Source organism: Vipera berus (assembly GCF_964194415.1).
Source record: "Vipera berus genome assembly, chromosome: 1".
Taxonomy (NCBI): Eukaryota; Metazoa; Chordata; class Lepidosauria; order Squamata; family Viperidae; genus Vipera; species Vipera berus.
In genome coordinates this window covers 266,411,838-266,435,544 of record NC_138202.1, presented here as the reverse complement: position 1 = coordinate 266,435,544, position 23,707 = coordinate 266,411,838, and the positions used below count along the sequence as shown (strand labels likewise).

At 35.8% G+C, this 23,707-nt stretch overlaps 1 protein-coding gene across 4 annotated transcripts in view; it reads right to left on the bottom strand.

Annotated features, from left to right (window-relative positions):
- Nucleotides 1–968: 968 nt before the first annotated feature.
- EYA4 (EYA transcriptional coactivator and phosphatase 4) overlaps nucleotides 969–23,707 on the bottom strand; it is a 112,767-nt gene continuing 90,028 nt past the window's right edge. For all 4 annotated transcript variants that reach the window (XM_081346354.1, XM_081346356.1, XM_081346357.1 and 1 more), the window contains 7 exons: nucleotides 23,572–23,661; nucleotides 17,799–17,857; nucleotides 17,543–17,703; nucleotides 11,655–11,769; nucleotides 10,265–10,386; nucleotides 9,113–9,213; nucleotides 969–6,723 (listed from right to left, as the gene is read on the bottom strand). In XM_081346354.1, coding sequence (XP_081202480.1) covers nucleotides 6,643–6,723; nucleotides 9,113–9,213; nucleotides 10,265–10,386; nucleotides 11,655–11,769; nucleotides 17,543–17,703; nucleotides 17,799–17,857; nucleotides 23,572–23,661 — 729 coding nt within the window. In that variant the 3' untranslated portion in view covers nucleotides 969–6,642. The remainder of the gene's footprint in view (nucleotides 6,724–9,112; nucleotides 9,214–10,264; nucleotides 10,387–11,654; nucleotides 11,770–17,542; nucleotides 17,704–17,798; nucleotides 17,858–23,571; nucleotides 23,662–23,707) is intronic.

The window sequence follows — 23,707 nt, the reverse complement described above, 5'->3', positions numbered from 1 at the left end:
CTGTAATAAAACCTGTGAAATGTGTCTCGATCATTCTTAAGACTGTGTATTAGTGTAAGATTACAGTGGGAAATGTAAATAATGTGGGATACAAATTTTTAGGGACATGGATATATTCTCTACCTTAAGTTATTTGTAAAAATAATAAATATGCAATATAAATAAATAAAAATAAAAAAAAGATGAGGAAAGAATACTTTTTGCAACTATATACAAAGAGCAACATCAGTCATACTATATGGGTCTCAAGTGTTGTTCAAATTGGTACACCAATTGCGAAAGCATAGTATTCAGTACAGGTTTAATTACCCAATCCACTCTCTGTGCATGTGTGCACAGGCACACGTGAGAAAGAAAGCCGTAAGCACCAATAGCAATCCAAATGATAATAGATTTAATTTGCAGGTTTTTTAAAAAAATTCTGAAATTGTTTGATACACTTCTTCTTTTAGAAATTTTTTCACTAATCTTATTGCAATTATTTTAACTTCCCTCAAAATGCCCAAATCAGCTTACAGAAGCCTATGCTTTTCAATAAATCATGTTGATAGAAAATGTTTCCTGAATGCTCAGAAAACAAATGTCTTAGTGTATAGGAGAAAGGAAAACTGACTTTGAATTTTTAACGTGAAGAGAAATTCTGTAGAGCAGTTGATTGTGCAAAATACTCTTCTACACAAGGATCTTATTTTGACAGAAAACATATAAAAGTTAAATCTTGAATGTATGTTTTAACAGCTGAATTGGGATGCATAAGATCCTTTTCAAAGGGTTAATTCTTCCAATCAGAACAAGGAAAGGACTAGGGATACCATTTCTGGCTAAACAGCTGATCAACTAGGCTTTTCATTTAGGGAATCACTATATTTAAGCTGTTTTGAGGCACTCCGTTTTGGATCAGGCCAATTATTTTTACAATGCATTGCAAAAGAGACATTTCAAAAAAGAAAATCAAGGATACAGGAGTGTTATGATTGTGCAGAAAATGACAATATTTCCACATGTATTTATTGAGAAATACTAAAGATATACACATTTTGTACAAGCTTTCAATATTAATTTACAATTTCTTAAATAATATTATCCTAGATAAAATCATGATTTACATTACACAGGTCCTTGGCTTTAAAAGTTCCATAAGGCTGCTATTGCTGGGCATTCAAATGCAATATTGGCTCATGTCAGTTATGCTTCACGCTAAAGAACTAAATACCACATTGATTCAAGCGTCTAAACGTGGCTCCAACCCTCCTCCCCCCCATCCAAAATGAAAATCACATCTAAAATTAAAATGGACACAGCCCATATTTTTCAATATACGGAGATTTAGATTGGGTTCTGTTGCTCAACCTATTTCAACAGCACATTTACTATGAATTAGCAAGTCCTTTTAAATTCATGTTTGGTTTACATTATTTAGGTAAAGGTAAAGGTTCCCCCGCACATGCGTGCTAGTCGTTTCTGACTCTAGGGGCTGGTGCTCATCTCCGTTTCAAAGCCGAAGAGCCAGCGCTTGTCTGAGGATGTCTCTGTGGTCATGTGGCCGGCATGACTAGACGCCAAAGGTGCACAGAATTCTGTTACCCTCCCACTGTAGTGGTCCCTATTTTTCTACTTGCATTTTTACGTGCTTTCGACTGCTAGGTTGGCAGAAGCTGGGATGAGTAACAAGCGCTCACTCTGTTACGCGGCACTCGGGATTTGACCCGCCAAATTGCCAACCTTCTGATTGACAGGCTCAGCGTCCTGACCCACTGAGCCACCGCGTCCCTTACACAATATTTAAGTTGGTCCTAATTAAGACGTTACCCTATTAGAGAATTTGCAAACATATTTTACTTACTTAAATTGGCTCCAATTGCTACCTTTATTTGGGAAGAAGTATGACTAAAAAACCCTCCAGCTATTAAAAATGATCTGTACAGGGAGAAAAATAAATTCTCTCCATACAACTGCAGCCAGATAATGGAAGGCCATGGGTAGGTCTGCCACAAGAAGGAACAATGGATGCACTATGGCCAACGGCTAATGAAGAGGGGAGAAAGGAGGGCATGCAAAGTCCTAAAGGAAGAGACTGTATGTAAAAATGTAGAACACTCTCTACATACTTCATATTTCCAATAAACTACTATAGTTTATTGATTTGAACCCTCTATCCATTATTACTTTGTACTTCTCTTAAATTAAATTGTGCTGTTCTTCTATCTCAAGCCCTATATTTAAAGTGCTTCATATTTAAGTGCCGTTTCTGTTCAAATTGGTACAGCAATTGCAAAGCATAATCTGCAGTATACACTGTCTTAAGTGCACGGCTATTTAACAAACATTGTGTGTGTCTGCATATGCACACAGATGCAAGAGAAAAAGCAATGGCAATCCAAATTCTTAAAACTTTTTTCTAAAAAAAATCTAGAATAATCTTCTCTTACTTGTCCTGCAATTATTTTAACCTTCCTCAAATGCCAAAATCAGGTCAATTTAATTTGCCTCAAATTTTAATTCAGCAGCAATGTCCTGCTTGTCTCCATTATCATTTTTTAAGGAATCACTTAAAAGGACAGTATTTGACACTGCTTATTTCTGTATCTAAAAGTTTGGCAGTTCTGATCCTTGTTATTATGCATGAGATTTCATAATTTTTTGTCAAAGCATTAATGGATACAATAATAATGGAGCAATGTTTAGCAAATTCAAATGTAAAGCAGAATAAAGAAAAGTGATTATGTCAACTGAAAACATTGCAATCTGTCAACAGTACATCACTGCCAAACAAACATATACTGCAGTGCCACTCTGTCATTTTGATAAAACAGCTTCCATTCATATTTTTATAGAATATCTTGAAATTATTGAGGAACACTTTTTATAAGAAGTATAATTTTATGGCTAGATTAAAAATACACATTGTTTAATGATTCATAGATATTTTTATTATAGTCTGTGACCAGGAATAAGGGTTTGTGAATTTTCACCTTACGTAATTAAAATATGTGAAAAGTGTAAAATTGGTTGGATGGCTTGCAGACTTTATGAACATTTTATGGACATTTTTAACCTATTTATTTCTAAATATCCAAAGAAGACCCAAAAACATTTCAAGCTGATACAATAATTTTCAGTGGTCCTTTGGGCAAATAAAACAAGTTTAAAATAACAAGTTTGAAAAAATAAAATGTTTGCTGCATTAAAAATAATCACAAGTGAAATTGTGAGAAATACTATTTCTAAGCTCTTTTAAATTAGAATTTTATTAATGCAGAGGATAGCACAGAAAAGAAATTCACTTCAACTGATTTTATATTCATATTGTAGACCTTCATATCTGAACACTATTTTTGTGCATTCGAGAGATATAAATGTTGAGTACCCTGTCTTCATCAAAGAATTTTATCTCTGAAAAAAACAATGAACATTTCATTCCAGAGTGCATTTTCATCTAACTGTTCTGTAAGGCAAAATGGCACCTGTGTTTTTCTATTATTAAGTCTCTGAATTTTGCAAGGATTTTCATTCGGCCAATAATGGTACGGCTAGACCTAGCTTACCAACTCCTTGCAGTGACTGCTCAACGTTATGACAGCCTGAGAAAAGAAATTTATGACTTTATATTTGTGGCTGTTGCAGCATTCCTGCCATCACTAGAGTGCAATTTGGGCACTTGGCAACAGGTGTACATTTGCAACGGTCACGTGATCACTATTTCTGGCTTTCACAGCTGGCTTTTAACAAATCAGTGGGGAGGCTGGCTGATAGTTGAAAGTCGCGGTCATTGTTCCACTTAATGGCAATGGCAAGTTTGTGGGGACTTGCTTAATGACCGCAGTTCATTCGTTAAGTTGGGCATAATCACATGTTTCACTCTACAACCAAGTTGCTTAGATTTAGAGTTGCCACCAAACCTAACTGTGATTGGTAAATAAGAACTACCTGTATGGAGATCCACTGTGCTATCATATAAATGGTTACATTTTTCTGTAGTGCCAATTCATCTTGCAGATTCTCAGCTTTATCTTCCTTCATTTTCTGTCTACACTCGAAGTGTTTCAGGTTTTCTAAACTCTTGTGGTAGTGTTTTTTAAGAGTGATTTGCCATCACAGCAAACAAATTGGGAAGCCCATTCTCTTTGTCCCGTATCCAACTGGCCCTCAGCCACGCGTGCAAAGCATAACTGCAACAGCCATTAATTACATCAGGAGGCTGCTACTCTGTTCTTAAATACTATCCAGTCTCATTCCTTCCCCCCCCCTCCCACAAGGCTTATCCACAAATTATACGTCACCAGAAAAATCACAGAATCACTGAATTGAAACAAACAACTTGTGACAACTAGAGAGGAGAGAATCTGGCCCTAAGAAAGGTATACAAGGCAGTTAAGAGGAAAATATCACAAAATCGACTTTAAAAATAAAAGCAGTGCAGGTAGTGCTCAACTTACAACCACAATAGAGCCCAAAATTTATGTTGATGAGACATTTGTTAGGTGAGTTTTGCCCCATTTTATGACCTTTCTTGTCACAGTTGTTAAGTGAATCACTGCAGTTGTTAAGTTAGTAACACGGCCATTAAGTGAATCTGGCTTCTCCACTGACTTTGCTTGTCAGAAGGTTGCAAAAGGGGATCACCTGACCCCAGGATACTGTAACTGTCATAAATAGGAGTCATTTGCCAAGAATCTGAATTTTGATCTTGTGATCATGGGGATGCTGCAATAGTTGTAAGTGTGAAAAACAGTCATAAGTCACTTTTTTCAGTGCCATTGTAACTTTGAATGGTTACTAAATGAACCGCTGTAAGTCGAGGACTACCTGTAAAACAGAGCATTAAAATAAACACAGTGGAGTTACAACCATCCATCTCAAGTTAGAAATCCTTAGAAGTTAGAAGGAACAAAAATACTCTTGTTGTCCATATCAAGGTCACAGCTTGTTTAAGTTCTTGGGGAGGGGGGGATTCTAAAGTGGGTGGGGTGTTGCCACAGACAGGGTAACACATGCTGCCCACCTCCTTTGTAACAAATGACTTGCACACTATTATTATGCAAACACGAGATCAAAATGATATGCAGGACTGAATTTACACATTCAAATTGTTTGATTTTTGACTTCATATATTGTATGAACCAAACCAACTCTGGTTTATTCCAGAATCCATAATATAGTGCAATGTTAGAAAAACCACTGCTGCAAATAAATGTAAGCATAGTCAATATGCTTAGGAAAAACTAACCAGAGGAACAGAGCATCCCACTGGGATTCATGCTGACCTACAGCTCCAGAATCACTTTAAGTGCTGGTAGAAACTCATGAATTGAAAGGATATTTTTTTTTGGACTGGACCACATAATGGGTAATTTATAAATTACATTTTCCTTTACTTGACAATTTTAGGAGAATATTATTGTTCATCTAGCAATCTTTTGGTTTGTCTACTGTATTTTTTGTTGCACAAAGAGCTAGCAACTCCTTTTTTTATTTAGCTGTTTTCTTTTACTTAAAAGTTTCACTGTATCACATTCAGCCATGTTTATATGTACCTTACTGAATGTTAAATATACTACATTATAATTTGATACCAGGTCAATAGGTAAGAGTAGCCTGTTGGGTTTTTTTTACACATACTCCATAAATTAAACTCATTGCAGCACAAGTTATCCATGTGTATTATACTTTTTTAACACAAAAATTAAGGAAAAATTGTCAAATAATTTGCCATGTTAACTATTTGCTCACAGTACCCAATATTCCAATCTCTTGACATTTTTTTAAAAAAGTATTTGCATACAATCAGTGGAATTATTAAGAATCTAAATAAAAGCACTAACTTTCAGTTATATTTTTTTTCTCTTACTGCAACAAACATTTAAACTGCTTTTATGCAGTACTGATTACTTGAATTTGAAATTTGGTCATGTCAAAAATTATCACAAAGAGTCATCTTTTTATCTACATAATTTTAAACCAATGTTACATTGTAACACACAAACAAGATCTTGTCATTTAAGGCACAACACATCATTATGCACATTCTGTCTGCCAAGTTTATAAAAGAGACAATTATTATTATATACCCCTTTCCACACACCTTCAAAACAAAACAATATAATAAATTGCATCCACTTCCAAAATCAGTTGCTAATGTCACGGCAAATTATTTTCATTTAATAATTTACACCTATTACAGATTGAGACAGGACTGCCAATGTATAGTCCAAGTGCATCCCAATTTTCTGAGTCAGGTAGGTAGCCTAAAGTTTGATTCAAACCTCCGTGCTGAGAATATATCTCATAGTGAGGAATGTTGTTGAACACCACCCTTGTCATTCACAAAATGCATTCATTCTTCTCCTTCTCCTTGTCTACTGCAAACCTTGTTCACTCTGGCTAGGGCTCATTTGGTGCATACCAGCAACCATTTTTCTAGTTCTTCAATCATCAAAATGCTGAATATATAAGACCATGTAGAGAATCCTTTATGTCGTATTAAAACGCGTTGTCTCCATTCGGTGATCTGAATTCTTCGCAATGGAATCCATATATTGCTCTTTCTTTTTAAGACGATAATATGTGTAAAGCCGGAGGCACCATATCCAAAGTAAAAAAAATAATCAGTGTACTTTGAAATATGTATAAAAAAAGGAACAGTTACAAATACTCTAATTCCAGTGCTTGGTGTAGAGCCAGAAGGTCAGAGTGGCTAGATATTCTCCAGAAAGGCATGTTATGCTGCATTCGTTAGAGGGAGGGAGAGAAGGCAAGAACAATGAACAATATATCATACACATCACATATTTTCTTTTTATATATTATGATTATCTTGATTTTTCTTAGTAAGACATAAATAAGAAAATAAAACAAAGCAAATGTCCAAATAGATCTGAAAAAAATATACAAAAAGCTGCATAAGCCCCTTAATAAATTCAACTTTTTAAATTATTATTCTGTTCAATTGTATCTGTTTCTCAGAGATTGCCTAGACCAGTCCTTGTAGTTTTCTTGGCTTGGCAAAGTTTTTCAGAAGTGGTTTGCCATTGCTTCCTTCCTAGGGCTGAAAAAAAAGACTGACCCAAGGTCACCCAGCTGGCTTTGTGCCTAAGGCAGGACTAGAACTCAAAGTCTCCAAGTTTCTACCATGTTTCCCCAAAAATAAGATTGGTTCTTGTGTTAATTTTTGCTGCAAAAGTTTGGTCTTATTTTGGGAGAAATATGGTACTAAATGTGTCTGTCTGTCTGGGGCTTATTTTGTGGGTGGGGCTTATATTACGAGCGTCCTGAAAAATCATGCTAGGGCTTATTTTTTCTGGTTGGGTCTTATTTTCGGGGAAAATAAGGTAGCTTGATGCCTTAACTACTGTACCAAATTGTTACTCCAACTTTATTTACCAGAACATATGTAAGGAATAACATAGCTTCATTTCAAAGAAGTAAATTTGGTAGCAATCAAGTATGTAATAATCTTCGTGACAAAATATATTTTGTATAATACAGGGAAAATCCATGATCTATAAAATATTAATGATTTTTACTTAGTTTTAATTTACAATTGTCATGCCTTGTGATGTCTTCAGAAAATGCAATACTCGAGAAAAAGCAGGCAAATGAACATACCACACATTTAATTTTAGCACTCACTTTCAGTTTAACCTTTACAATATAGCACGTTTCTCTCTGAATGGTGATTACCCAGAATATACCCCCAAATATAATTCTGTCTATATGGGAGATACCAAAAAGAAAATCTGTATTGGTTATATATGAAATTAAATTGCTGTCATGTATGAAACTTTCCTTGAAAGCAACATGGTTACTTAGATTATATTATTCAATAATCAAAACTTCTACTATGATTAACCAAGTTATCAGTCTGACTCCAGTGAATTTAGGAAAGCAAAGTCTTATGAGGAATATGCCTTTTCTGCAATTAAAAACATTGCAAAAAGGCATGAGCATGTGTGATACGCATTTTAATAACTTTATTTTTACTGACTGCAGATCTATTTGAAGAATTTGCCTTCTTTTTTAAAAAACAAATTTCTACAAATGTTCATGCACACAACAAGTACAGTTAGAGGGAAGCATGCCAACTCTAAAATAATCAGTCACCCGGTTTCCTGAATAGGCTACCAGACAATCTCAACATCTATATATTACATCTATAAGGCAACCATTTGGAACCAGCACTGCAACTATACACAATAACTATATTATATATTTTATACAGGTAGTCCTTGACTTATATCAGGTTATTTAGTGACTGTTCAAAGTTACAATGGCACTTAAAAAAATGACTTTTCACCATTTGTCACAATTATGACCGTTACAGCATCCCCATGGTCATGTGATTTACATTTGGATGCTTGACAACTGACTCACATTTATGACAGATGCAGCATCCTGGAGTCATGTGATCCCCTTTTGTGACCTACTGAAAAGCAAAGTCAATGGGGAAGCCGGATTCACTTAACAATGTGGCAAGAAAAGTCATAAAATGGGGCAAAACTCACTTTAACAAATTTCTCACTTTAATGACATAAGTTGAGGACTACCTGTATGCAGTCCAAGGCAAGTATACACTGCTGAAATCTTCTATATAACTGTTTTACACTGAACACTAAGTGTTCAAAGATTTAATGTTCAATTTAATAGAAATCACAGCTCTCTAAATATAAATGTGGAATAAATGCAGCTGGGCCTGTCTTGAGAATAAAAACAATTTAAATTGTAATCAATTTCTTAAAATACATTTATAGCTTATACTCTGAAATAACTAGCTCTTGGCATATTATTCCCTTTTCAGATCTGTTAGAAGATCAATGTGCTGTTTCCCTTATATGACACAAAACACACTTTGCTGGGCCTTGCAAATCCACATGAGGTGTTTAATTTGGCTAGAGTTAGTTTTTTTTTAAAGATCTATAATCAATATATATATATATTATTTAATTTTCACATCTTGCCCATCCCCATAAAGCCTGTGTTTGAATCCAAATGGTTTGATTATATCTTATTCTTATGATCTTGGCATATGTTACTGAAATAATTTGACAGAAATGCAAACAAAATAAGCTTGCATAAATATTTATGGAACACACTAACATTTCATGAAACAAGTTACCTTTTTTGCTGCCTGTTCTTCTTCTACACCATCCCCAATTACAACATATACTACTTTTCTGCCAAACCTTTGCATTATTCGTTCAAAGCAACTTTCTTTTCCTGGAAGATAAATGAGATAAGAGTTCAGAGAGAAGTTACCTGGTTAGCTGCATGCTCTTCATCTCGGCCATCTCCAATCACAACATAAGTTATGTTAGTGCCAAACCTGGATACTACACGCTCAAAACAGCTTTCTTTTCCTGAAAAATAATGCACTATTTATTTGTGCTCTCAAAAAAGAAATATCACAGTGATCTCTAAAAAGGCTAAGGGATGCATATTCCAAAAAAAAAAAAAAAATCATACGCTACAAAAACTTCCATAATATTAGTGCCTTTTTAAGTTTATTTTCTGCCACAACTCACAGGAAACTTAGGTAAGCTAATATTTGATATTTCAAGACAACATGCAAGGTGTCCCGATAAAACCCTAACAGAGCATGCAATTTTTTTTGTTCCTCTGGACATAAAGAGCCAGATTGTCTACTCTCCCTCACTCTGGGCATCCCAAAAGTTGCACTTGTTTTCTTAGAGTAGCCCTTTTTATTTTCAAGTAAACAACTTCAACATTTTCAAGTTCAATAAATTTTCCATACTGGGAGAGGGTCAACTCTTTCTGAATAAAGATTTGTGGCAATGAAGCACGCAGAGCATTTTTAAAAGGTATATCACAATATGCAGGTGTATGAACAAAACATCTCTCTTCAAATCATCAAAGCTGCTGTTTATTTGTACAGTTGCTTTGAAAGCTATTCAAGCATGCAGTCCCTTTGCTTCAGGAATAGTTGTGCCTTGCAAAAACAAAACAAAACCCAGCCTATTTTAATGATTAGAGGAAAAATACATGTTTGTAAAGTACTTCTTTCAAATGCTTGAATAGCCTTACTAATGATAATGAGGGGTTGGTACATCCAAAAGTGTGTTTGTGTGTGTGTATGTGTGTGTGTGTGTAAAACTAGGAATCTAGTTATCTGATCTTTATGTATAGTTTTTATGTACAATTCTTACAAGTGAAGATCTTCCTTAACTGAACTAAAGTGCCGTTAGTAGTTTAGAAGACATTTGGAAACCACCAGCAAACTATATAAATGGAAAGGAATTGAGATACGTACCTATTTTAGTTGCACTGTAAATATTTTCAATAGGAAAAACACCTCCTAAACTATACAGAAGAACTTTTGCTAGGGCTGGTACAAGTTGAGTTGTTGTTACCAAGACATTTACACAGTTACTCCTATAGAGAAAGACAGAGTATACATCTGCACAATGATAAAACAAATTAGCTATAGATCAGCCATCAGTTACTACTTTAATTATTACTACAACAATAATAAGTATTTCAATATTCTGTACATTGCAAGTTTCACAATTGTGATATTCCATCTTCAGCTGAGTTTCTAAATTCATAGAATATACTACTTTATGAATTGAAAAACAGCCTTTTTGTCCATTTTTATCATTTTTTGAACTTACAAAGAAATCAATATAATTTTATAGGCTATACAGTTTATAGAGTATGATAGCTAGATGGGCGAATAGTTTGGCTTGCAGTTCCCTGTACAGTAGTCCTTGATTTACTACAGCAATTTCCATTGCTAAGTGATGCAGTTGGGAGAGGTCCCCAAAGCTGTAGGTCTGGGAGACTGTAGTGCAAGTTGTGGAAAGTGCACGAGGATGTGTGTGAGAAGCACAGCACAAGTGCAGAGGGGTTGGGAGAAGGCATGTAGGTGGTGGAAACTTATCCCAGTGATCTGTGACCTTTCCTGCTGATTTCCCAAATGACATCCTGGGGAAGCCAATAAGAAAGGTTGCAAATAACAATCATGTGATCATCAGGCACTGCAACCAGTCAGTAATATGATCCACTTGCCAAGCTTCTAGATCACACTCACATATTTCCTGGGATGCTGAGATGAAAATAGCTGTAACCACCATTTGTTCACTGCCATTGTAACTTTGAATGGTTGCTGGACAAATGGTTGTAAGTTGGGGACTACCTCAACACCTAATTTTCTACTTACAATATCACCTTTGCATTATATAAGGGATAGGTGGGTATTCTGTTGGCCAGGAGATGCCTTTGGAATATTACCCTTACCAAATGCCTTCAATGTTGAGTGTAGTGAGTCTGTAAACACTCATCACTCCCTCTAACCACTCTGCTCACTCTAATCTATTTTCAAGTGGCAGTCATGCTTCCTCATCAAGTATAGTGTTGTAGTAATCCTCTATTTTTATTTTCCAAAAATGCCTAAGGGCCATGGAGGCATTCCTGTTAATAAAGAGAATACTGTCTGCTAGCATTTCCCCACCCATTCAATTCTGATTAGAACAGGAATTAAAAAGGCCAAGTCAAAAAATGCAGGAAGCCTAATGGGTTTGTAGAACATATCTGCAGGAAACTGAGTGCCCACAAGCATCTTTTTGTCTGCTCTTGCCTTTAATATTGTTTTGCTTCTGCAATATAGCAAATGATTTTTTAAAAATTAAGTTTGTACTCACCTTGTACTAATAATTGATAATGATTTAAGTGCATTGGTCAGCCAGGAGTCAGTGAGAGCTTCAATCTCTGCTCTTAACTGTAGCCATGCATCTCTTTTTGCAGGGCCAAGAAGTCCTGATTCATAAAGGAAAAAGTTCTTAAAATGCATTCTGTTTACCAGGAGTTATAGTCCCATGTTAATGTAGGCCTATAACATATTTTTCCACAAAATATTTCAGTTCACTTGCTTGTGAATAGAATAGAATAGAATAGAATAGAATAGAATAGAATAGAATAGAATAGAATAGAATAGAATAGAATAGAATAGAATAGAATAGAATAGCTTTATTGATCAAGTGTGATTGGACACACAAGGAATTTATCTCTGGTGCATATTACTTCTAAGTTACTTAATAACACACATTAATGGTTATTTTGTTCCAGAAGCAGTCCAAAAAGTGGTGATTCATTCATTCACTCATTGACTGCCCATCTTACCATAAGGTAGTTTGGGTGGCTTATAGTCATAAAAATATATCTATATTAAAACATAAATAAATGAAGAAGCCTCTTGGATGAGAAATGACAGGTCTTCAAAGAAAAATAAAAAGTCCAGTTGTCTTTTGAAAAAGCATCTTTGGGATAAACAAATTAAAACTCAAGATTAAAATCTAAGGACGTGTGGGGAAGGCAGTGGCAGAGTGGCGGGGATGTGGGATCTGTTATTACTTAATCAACCACCTGTTCCTTGATTGGGGACCCAGGTCAAGTGGCAGAGCCAGATGTTTAGGCCCTTACAAAAGGACATGAGGGTTAGGGCCAACCTCACATCAGAGGCAAGATGTTCCATGCACTACTAGGGGCAGGACACTAGGATAAAGCCAAGACCACTGATGGCCCCTGCAGGAAGATAGTACTATAGGAGGATGTCTTGAATGGGAAGTCAGTCCTAATCCCAGCTGAGATTAGGGCAGTTTGGAAAAGGTGCATAATCTGGCTGATTGAGGGGAAGGAGAGCAGAAAAGGCCTCGGGAAGATCAAGGGTGGGCTGGCTGGTTTCTATTGCACTGAATGCTGAGGGAAGAAAGGGGTGGGAAGCTAAGAAAACTGGGGATGGGTTCAGCCTTGAGATATAACATGCTGGGTTGATTGGCAGTGGTGCTATTAATGGCTGAGATGAGAAAGGGAAGATGATGGGAAATTTGGGAGCAAGTAGGCTGAAATGCAATGCTTGGATTTCAATGAGGGGTCCTTGATGCTCTCTAAGCTTGGCTATTTTCTTGCAGATGTTTCCTTACCAAACTAGGTAAAATCATCAGTGCTAGTAGAGAGTGGGGTTTGTTCTCATTTTATACCCTAGTAGCCTGCCCAATACTGCCCTGTCAGTATTGGAGGGAGTGGTGGGAGTAGGAGAGGTCTTAGTAGTTCTCTGGTTGGGCTGTTTATTGTTAGCTTGTTTGGCAGTTCCTCAACTGGGGCGTTTTTTGCTTCTCGATTGGTGGTCTAATGTTTTTTTTTTATTTTTTTATTAAAGAGTTTTACAAAAACAAAGTTTTACAATATATCCCCAAATCCCCCCCACCCAAACCCGCCCACTTCCCCCCCACTTCCCAGAGCTAAATACAGGATTATAGTTACAATAATCATATTATAAATAAAAATTATGCATAATATACAATTAACCAAATTCATAATGTGCTTTAACTCCCCTTTAACATAACTACAAACAAAGTACCAATAACAATATCCCACTAAAATCTACTCATAAGCTAAATTGAACTTTTTAGTCCCATATTTGTTCTGAATATAATTTATCCATCTCCTCCAAACTGAAATATATCTTTCCTGTGAATGATCTTTCAAATAAGCAGAAATCTTAGACATTTCTGCAAGATTCGAAACTTTAAACACCCATTCTTCTATAGTAGGCAAACTATCCTTCTTCCAATATTGTCCCACCAGTAACCGTGCTGCTGTTATCATATTGAACATCAAATTAGTTTCTTTAACATCACAATCTACAACAATACCCAATAAAAACAATCTTTTCTGTGGTGAATTTAAGCCATTAACATTCCATGTCAGGAACTTCACCATCTCTGGTGACCATGAGCCTTTGGAACATGGCCTGAAGATCAGCTGTTGCTCTCTTCGGACGTGCTCCTCCCACAGGCTCTGAGACAGCGGCATCTTGCGTAGCTGGACCAGTTACAGGCTTTTGTTTTTGCTCTTTTTCCATACGCTTATATGCAGCTCTTGTCATCCTCTGTTCTTTTGGGTCTTCCTTTAATGCCAAACTCTGCTCCGTAGCCTCCGCCTGCCGCATCTCCTCAAGAGGCAATGACATTGCCTCTTCACTCAATTGTTTATCTTCTTGTCTTGCTTCTGTTCTTTTGATTCGAGGAGACGGTGGTAAACTTGCTTTCAGGACCTTAGTGTAGAAATCTCTTGCTTTTAAAATTGTATCCAATCTGTATCTGGTCCCTGCATAATTTACCACAATTCCAATAGGTATTTCCCATCTGAACTGGATTTGTTGCTTCTTAAGCTCATCAGACAAAAAGGCAAAATCTTTCCTTTTTCTAAGAATTTTTGAAGGTATCTCCTTTAAAATCATAATATCTTGGCCTGCAATTTGAAATTTTTCCCGATAAAAAGCCTGGATAATAGAATTTCTGGTTAATCTCCTGGAAAAATAAATCACTACGTATCTAGGTAAATTTTTTTGCCTAGCAATCCAGGAGTTAACCCTAAATGTCTTATCCATTTCCTTAAGTAGTTCTTCAGGTTCGCATTTCAAAACAGGAGCCACTGCTCGTGCTATTTCCCATTCCAAATCTTCTTTAGGATTCTCTTTGAGGCCTCTGATACGCAAAGCAAACTCCATGTTCTTATATTCTGATATAGTAACCTCGTCTTCTGTTCTGTCAATCTTGGCCTCTGCTCTATCAATCTTCTGTTCAGCATCAATAATTTTATTTTCCAAATTCTCCACATACTCCATAACTGAGTCCACACGAACATCCAGGCGTTCTATATGTGCAGCCAGACCCTGAAGTGCAAGCACTATATCTTCCCTCATCTGGTTGTTTTGATTAACAAATTCTTCCCTTGTTTTCTTTATTTCTTGCTGCAAAACATGTGTTGACTGCATCACAACTTGCTGAATGTCTGTCAGTGTAAATGCAGGAGGTGGGGGAGAGGGTGGTTGTACTGTAGGTTTCATCGAAGTCTGCCCTACAGCTTGTGGTATAGGTGAGGAAATAACATTCTTAGAGATTGGAGGCCCTCCCCCACGTCTCGCAGCCATCTCTTAGGTTTCGATTTCCTCTTTCACCCAGCAGAATCAAGTTCAGAAAAAAAAGAGAGAAAAAAAAGGAAAAGGAAAGAAAAAATAAAAATTTTCCCAAAGTTCTTAACCTTCAATAAGAAAAAAGGGAACAGGCTTTCAAATAAGCAAAATCCGATACTGGATAAAGTCAGTTGCAAATTGTATCTCTTGCTTTGTAGCAAAATATAACAATTTTCCAACGCAGTCACTTCACACAGGAGAGAAACATTCCAGCGCCATTTTTACTCCATTTCAAACTTGAAACTTGAAGATAATGAAACTGAGTTAAAGTTAAAATCCAACTTGAAAATTCAGATCTTCCTGCTTTGCTCTGCCTGCTTCTCAAAGAAACGAAATACTCACAATCCCATCTAAGCAGCAGGTGCAGTTGTCGCGTCTGGTTCCACTCCTTTTGGAGCGAAAACGTCCTGAGAGCGGAGAAAGCCTGGGCTCCGAGGGGGCTCACCCTGTTATCCCCCAAACTACTTGGGAGAATCACAGGGGAGCTCTACCTCTACCCAGGCAGGCTCGCCTCTCCCTCTTCTCCCGAGGGAGAAGCTCCAGCGCTGCGGGACAGCTGATTTTCGCTGCCTCCGAGCGCTTTGACGCTTCCCAGGATCGGGCGGTTTCAAAATGCCGCCATTCGGCGCGGCAGCGCTACCGGAAGTCCGGTGGTCTAATGTTAATATTGGTGTCAATCTCTGCCCATTTGGGTGATGAGCTTCATCTGAGTGATGATTATCTTGGATGTCAATGATAATGGTGGCTAAAAGGAGGAAAGGGAGGAAATAGCAGGCCCTCAGAAGACAAGGGGCAAGTGAGATATCCCATAGTGGTCACAGTGATAGTGTCTTGAGATAGGAAAAGGAAAGGGCTAGAAGATGAGATAAGATGGGTTGGTAAGATATGCTGTACTGGAGAAGCTGAGGAGACAGTAGTCCACCTTGCCCTATTTGCCCAATAATATCTCTTCAAGGTGTTTGTTTTGCTAAACTGAAACACCCCAAAACATAAAGTATTTTGGATTTGCTGAACAGGAATTGTCCACTGGTAGATATTTTCTGAAACTATGCATATTCTATATGTGCTCTCTCCCTTTTTTCTCCTCTAATATCTCTTTTCTGCCTAAGCATAGGTATTCTGTCTCTCTTCAATATTTCCTGACACTACTGCATTCTTCCTTTTATATTTCCTTCTAATTGCTTATTTTCTGCTCACTTTTCTCCCATTCCCAGGCAACAGCAGACATAAAAAAGATATATTATTTATAAATCAGAAAAAGAGTTGTGCCTGTTGTCCAATACAATGCCTATGCATATAACCTTGCTCTAAAATGTGCCAAATATAATTCCTTAAAGAAATATGGATTTTGTCCTTCAAACCCCCTTGACTGGAATTTGTGCTTAGTCTTGAACCCTGGTTGGATTAAAATGTACATAAGTGACATCTAAAATATTATTATATTTGAGTGCATGTGTATTACATTAATAATACAGATAGCCTTGATCTAGCAACCACAATTGGGTCTAGCAACTTGATGAAAATAAAGTGGTTGCTCAATTAAATCATGACTATGGTTATGATCTTACTTCAGCTTTCCTTTGCTTTATAGATCTGTGAAGGTCATACATTCAAGGGTTAGTCATAAAATTACTTTTTCTTCATTGACTTAACTGCAAACAGTCACAGTACAGTCACTAAATGTGGTACATCTGTAATGAAAATACAGAATATACAAAGCTACAACATCAATGAGAAAACTACACAAGACCAATTTGCCTAGGAAGATTATCTTCAAAAGCACAAAAGGTTGTCTTAACTTGGGATTTATCATCTAAATTAACAAATGCAAGGGGAGCTGAAGAAACCCGCAGTTTAAGCTCCAAACTTTAATCAAAATAGAGCTGGAAAGGACCTTGTAGGTCTTCTAGTCCAAACACCTGTTCAAGCGGGACACCCTACACAATTTGAGACAAGTGACTGTCCAGTCTCTTCTTAAAAACGTCCAATGATGAAGCACCCACAACTCCTGAAGGCAAGCTGTTCCACTGGTCCATTATTCTCATGGTTAGGAAGTTTCTTCTTAATTTCAGGTTGCTTCTCTCCTTGATTAATTTCCATCCATTGTTTCTTGTCTTGCCTTCTGGTGGAAAATAAGTTGATCTCCTCTTCTTTGTTGGCAGCCCTTCAAATACTGGAATACTGCTATCATGCCACCCCTAGTCCTTCTTTTCTCTAGACTGGCCATACTCAGTTCCTGCAACTGTTCTTGGTATGTTTTAGTCTCCAGGCCTTTAATCCTCCCAGTTGCTCTTCTCTGCACTTTTTCCAAAGTCTCAGCATCTTTTTTGTAACATGGTGATCAAAACTGGATGCAGTATTCCAGGTATTACGCAACTTGTTAATGAAAGACTGCAAATAGTTTCTCCTTTTTCTTCATCCACTTTTCTTCACAAAATTTCCAAACCGCCCATACTTATTTTGTTCTTATATTTTAACAGTAGTGGAAAGTATAAATAATTATTATTTATATAAGATTGATGTTAATGTCATATTGGATAAAAAAATCCTTCTTACCTCCTACATTGTTTTTATAAGTATTATATAATTCTTTGACTCTTCTGTAACGGAATGCCAGCTTCCTCATCCAGTCAACTCCTCCTCTTACACCTGTTGGCAGACAAAGGTTTGCACTACTTGCAGCTGCATGGAAGCCATCAGTTGCAAAACTGTAGGTACTGCAAACACCCAAAATATGCAAAAGTGAATACTATTTCTTCCTAAAAATACATACTTATTTAAATTTGCTTCATTTTTTTAAGGCATATCTTACCTTAGGTCTTGTCCATTATCATCTGAGGATACATCATCTATATGTACTTGATCACATTCCTAGTAAGAGAGTATGTTTTAGAATAGGGCACCAATATCTTGTTTGTTTTACAGTACATTGGTGCTTTAATGTGAAAAATCTAAATGATTAAAAAAAAAACCTAAATCTAAACCACCTCTATTGCCAGCAGATGGCAGAATATGAGCATTTACAATTTCATTAGGTAAAGCTACTATTTCTTTTCCCCCCCAATATGATCAACTGGTATATTCCTAGATACACTGGAATGCTTCAAAGATTCCATGTAGTAAGTGAACATACACACACACAAAAATAGGATGATTCCCTCTTTGGTCAGGTTAAGATTTAGAGTCCTTAACTCAACACTTAAATATATGTGTTCGCTTATATTGCAAAAGAAGCCCCAATATAAAACACAAAATGAAAAAATAAAAAGTTATTATTATCAGCACCATGTCAATAAACAGAAGTTGACGTCAATGTATATTATATAAATAAAAAACATTGATAAATAATTTTCAAAAGTGTCTATTTTTTCATATTCTATTGTTGACTGCACTGACAGGCAATCATATTTATCTTTTTGAGAAATAAAACAGGTTTTTAAAAGAAAATAACTTTTAATAAAAATATATTGAACTGCAAAAAATTCTTGATTATGCATTTTGTTGTTTGTGATGGTTTTATCAGTGGAAATAATATCTGCAAATATTGAATTTATCAGACCTGAACACCCAATTTTACAAAAACCATCCTGCCTGGAAAATAGCATCTATTTTCTTAGATGCTACCTTATTAATTCCTAGGCCCTTGGTTAGGACCTGCATTATTAAGTTTTACCAGTCTTAGACTGTGAATACAAATGTTAATTACCCACATATAACAAGTATTAAACAATATTCATAATATAATAATATCCATGTCTACTGGTTCAGTAAAATGGGACTTGAGCACTTAAGGTTATAACAGTTCTGGCCTTTCTCATAAGACCAAAGACCAATTTTCAAAGGTGATAATGGTGACATCTGATCACTGTCACAACCAATGATTTCAGCGCCCACACTGCAGAAAGCAAATCTTTGTCACAGTGATAAGTACTTTGATTAAGTAATAACTGGACTGCTCCACAAAATTTTCTTTAAAGTAGTTTGAACTGCAACTAGTCCAGAATTTGATGGACAGGCAAACAACTCCTTTATTGCAAAACTATACTGTCTTCCCACATAGAATTCAAAATGCTGTTGCTGATTAAAAGAACGGAATTTCAGGTCTGAAATATTTTTTCCCCTATATTAACCTCTTCCACCTAGTGAGATCCTCCTTTATGCTAGCGTCTCCAGAAATATGCTCAACTAGGACTAGATAAAAAACCTGTTTTGTGACTAAATCTAAGATCTGATATGATGTTCTAATCTACGGTGAACTGAGCTTGGAAAGCAACCAATGTCTTATTCAATTGTTTTGATACAGGGAAGATAGCGCCTCCTAGAGGCACCACACATCATTTGCACTGCTTCATTATGGGCCAGAGGCAATTTCCAGTCTACTAGGGACAACCTATAAAAACGACACTGCAGTATGCTTTGATATTATCAGGGCATATGTCTCTGATGTTGGGTGTCCTTCCTTGATGCATGAGCACAGCTAGTTTTCCATCTGTAGTTGATTAAAAAAATATTGTCACTGATATAATATGGCTATTTAATGTCAACATCAGAACTAAGTTTTTGGGCTCTAAGCGGTTATTACTGAATTTGTACTTTTTTACATCTATGGTTGCTTCCTGCTGTTTCTGGGGGCTATTTTCACATCAGGTTCTAAACTATTATGTCATAGCAAACTTTATTGTTAATTACCTTGAACTCATACAAAAGGGCAGGATGCAAGAGTTTCAATAAGATAACAAATACAAACATTGGTTGTTGTGTTTGTTGTTTTTTAAAAAAAATCAGATTAAGATGTCTTTTAAAATCTGAGCACTACAAAATAAAAAATAAATACTTAGAATGAAATAAGGAAGTTACATGGGAAAAAATCCCAGTGAGGAATTATAATTTTTCACAATTTGAGTGTGAATAAATGCTCCTTTTTCTATTAAAATCTCAGCTTTTATTCTAGAATTTATAAAACTATAAAGTTTCTGAAACAGAAGATTTGGGCCATAGCCATGAAGACAATCCTAACCGAAAGCTTTTTCTCTTAAGTTACTTTAGTTCCTTGCTTCCTTTCTTTAACTCCTTTTTTGCTTTATCAGCCTACTTGTAAGGTACCTGCACTTGTATTTCATCTTGAATTATCTTTTCATTTCCAATTCATTATAAAGCAGAATGAATTTGGAATTTCAAACCGTGTATCTCACCAATGGTCACCCTGCTGCTGCTACTTTGTTAAATGTTCCATTTGAATTGAGAATATGTTACAATGTTTAGTTTAATGACATTCCTAGTAGGATAGTTTACAACAGGGATCCCCAAACCCCGGTGAGTGGACCGGCACCGGTCCGCAGGATGCCAACAAGTGGGCCACACAAACAAGAAAAGCTCCATCCACAGGATGCAGGCAGTATTCAAAACCACACACCCTCTGATCTGCGGAAAAACTTTTGTCCATGGCACCGGTCCCTGGTGTCTAAAAGGTTGGAGACCTCTCTGCTTTACAGGTCACAGATTTCCAACAAATACATTGTATATTACAGCTAAATAGGCACATTCCAGATCACACTTTCCAACCAAACTAGGTTTTGTTCTCTTTCCTTGGTTTCTTCTTTATATTCTTTTCTTTCTCTGGCATTTGTTTCCTCTATACCTGTTTACCTTATTGCTTTCATTCTGTCTAGCTGAACTGGAAATAAATTATGCAATTTATCCTCACACCAACAGAATAACTTTTCAAAGAGTGAAAAGAATGAAACCAAATTTGGTGTCAGGGCTAGTACAATAAATATCAAGTTCAAAAATGAGTCAGGTGCTACAGAAAAACAACAACAAAAAACTCCCAATGGATCCCTATGGAAGAGAAGGCTGAGCGCTCTGTTAGAATACTGGCAATTGCATATTTCTAACTGTCAATCACACGATCCAGAGTGGAAGTATTATTAAAGGAGCATGCTCTTCATGCTTCACCACCTTATAAGTTTACATTATAATGGAAACTTAATCTTTGAAAATGAAAGCTCTTGCAAAACAAGCATTTTTCCCGGGTTTCTCTTTCTGAGATCCTTGCAATGTTTACTACTAGTAGGGCTAGACTGATCTTTTTCTCATTGCCGATTATTTTTTTGCTGATCTACCTGATGTTACTTCATGTGACCTCATTTGTTTTTCTCGTTAGTCCATTTTATATTCTTCCATCAAATCTACACTACTGTAGAGCAGTTTTGAATATCCACTTTACCCTTGTCTCATATTTACAGTGTGGTGTAATGCAGTTATGCAAGCAGTGATGAAAGGGATGGAAATGAGCGGTGAGTGATGCCACCTAGACATTTCAAACTTTCCTTTGCCTTTGTACTTCTTAGGCACAAAAAAATCTTGCTGTTAACCTCCATCTGGCAAAAAGGCAAAGATTTTAGAAACAAACAAAAAATGAATTCTATCCCTTTTAATTTCTTATGATGTCTCTTCCTAGTACTAGGAAAGCAATTTAGAGGAAACAGTAAGCAGACAGTCTAGCAGACACATGGCTATTAATATATAAGATCTTACGGGAGTGTTTGGGTCTAGCTAGAATATATTTAGTAAGTCAAATCCAGTTGAAGGTATTCGTAAATGTATTATCAAGCTGACTTTCATGAATGATTCATGGGTCTTTTGTTCTCATGTTCTATTTTCATTTTGAAAAAGATTATAAAGCTGTGATAGCCTTTAAAATTAGTGAGGATATCAATTTTGTCTGCTCTCTTTTTTTAAAAAAATCCATTTATGAGGTGGAAATATGATGTAAATGTGGTTTATTTCTTTGTTTTCTATGGTACACTCTTTTTACTTATTATTTTGTCATTTCCTATAACATATTTTGAAGCACAAAATAGTGTTTTGTGCTCTATACTGTTTGCAGAATTATTATTGAAAAATTATAGTTATTTATGCTAAACCCCAAGCCTGTCAAAATTTTAGGCTAACTATACATAAATCGATTAATGTATAATGAAAGATTTCAAGGAAATCAACCTAAATTAATTCCCTCCCATTCCCAGTGGAAATTTAAAATCTGCTTGCATAATATCAGAATACTGCTGTGTGATTATAATAGAAATGAAGTAGAAATTATGTTGTAAGGCAGCTCTCTGTTAATGTTAATTTAAGGTAAAATACCTTTTAAAACAGCTACAGAACTGGCTATACTCATTCTCAGTGGGCCACTGGCTGTGCAAGTTCAAAACTAAGAAAGATAAAATATATTTGCCATTACTGAGCGTTTACAAATTCATGTGCAATAACTGATTTTGACTGCTATAACATTAAATTAAATTATGTCTCAGTACAACTAGTTTCTTACCAAAGAATTCTTCAGAACTTGACATTTTTACTAGAGAGTATAAAACCTACAGTTGACCCACAAAAAAATTTTTTTTGGGAAATATCAGTAATTTCATTATCCAATAAAAACAATGACTCACTGCTAGTAAAAACAAAAACTCTATTATGCAGATCTTAGCAGTTACAGACTTCAGGGTGAAGAACAAACTCTATTCATCTTTATCTGACAGATTAATAGCAAATTTGGTATAGATTAACTGCCAAATATAAGAAAAAAAGATTTCCTTGACAGTAAAGATACAATGTAGGCCAACAATTTGTATAATAAAGAGATAAGGAAAATAAAATTGGACTTATCAATCCAATATATAAATATAACTTTACATTATCATTGAATCATTGAAATGTTTTCTTAAAATTCATTATAAAACTACTCCAATGCAAAATTCTGTAACATTAAAGAACGATAGCATGGAATTTTTATTTTGCCTAGAAGTGGAAATGAATCTGGAAACTTTTCTCTGTACAGCCCTCTTCTATGTCTTTCTAAATAGGACACTCAGTGCAAGTCAGCATGTTTTCATATGCTAATTAAAATTTACAGGCTTATAGGAACAAAAAAGAGGCTAATGTACAGATTTGTTCCCTGATCAAAAGATGAATATTCTGAATGTCAGGATTCTGATATTCTGATGAGCAAGTTAAAATAAGTTTAAGCTAATAATGAGAAATGCCTGTCCTTTCACCTCTTGTTTCGTTTCTGAGCTATCAATAGCTTTTTTTGTTAGGTTTAGGAATTGGAACTGTATGTTGAGATAGGACAGGCTGCAAAAATCGTGAATAGATGTTGTTCCTACTGTTTGCTATGGGAGTTTTAAAGTTCTTCATTCTTTTTTTAACCCCATCCCTCGGCAAATATATTTGTAGGCTGGGCGATAATAGAAGTGAGCATGGACTATCAGCCCATCTATTTTAATTGCTTAGGATGAAAATAAGAGAGCAAGAGGCTTCTTTTTAATTCTTATTGTATCCTATGATAGAACAATGGAAAGTTAAATCTAATGGAATGTTCCAGATAGGCCTGATTTTTTAAAACGTTAATAACAATCTAATCTTGTTAATGATTTTCATATTTTGCCAATCTAACCATATTAAAAATATCTGGGAAAATGATAGAATTAACCTGGTCCGTTTTTTTATTTCTGGCTACAAACTGGAAGAAATAAGGATTGTTGGATATAGGTGTTCTAAAATACATTATATTTTTTACATACCTCCAAATCATTGAAAAATAAATGAGTATCTGCAAGATTAAAAATCATTTCTTCCATCCGAAGTCCAAGAGTCACTGCTACAGGTGGATCCTGGTTGGTGTGTGTGTTTTTGGGTGGGGGAACAGAAATGGTACAT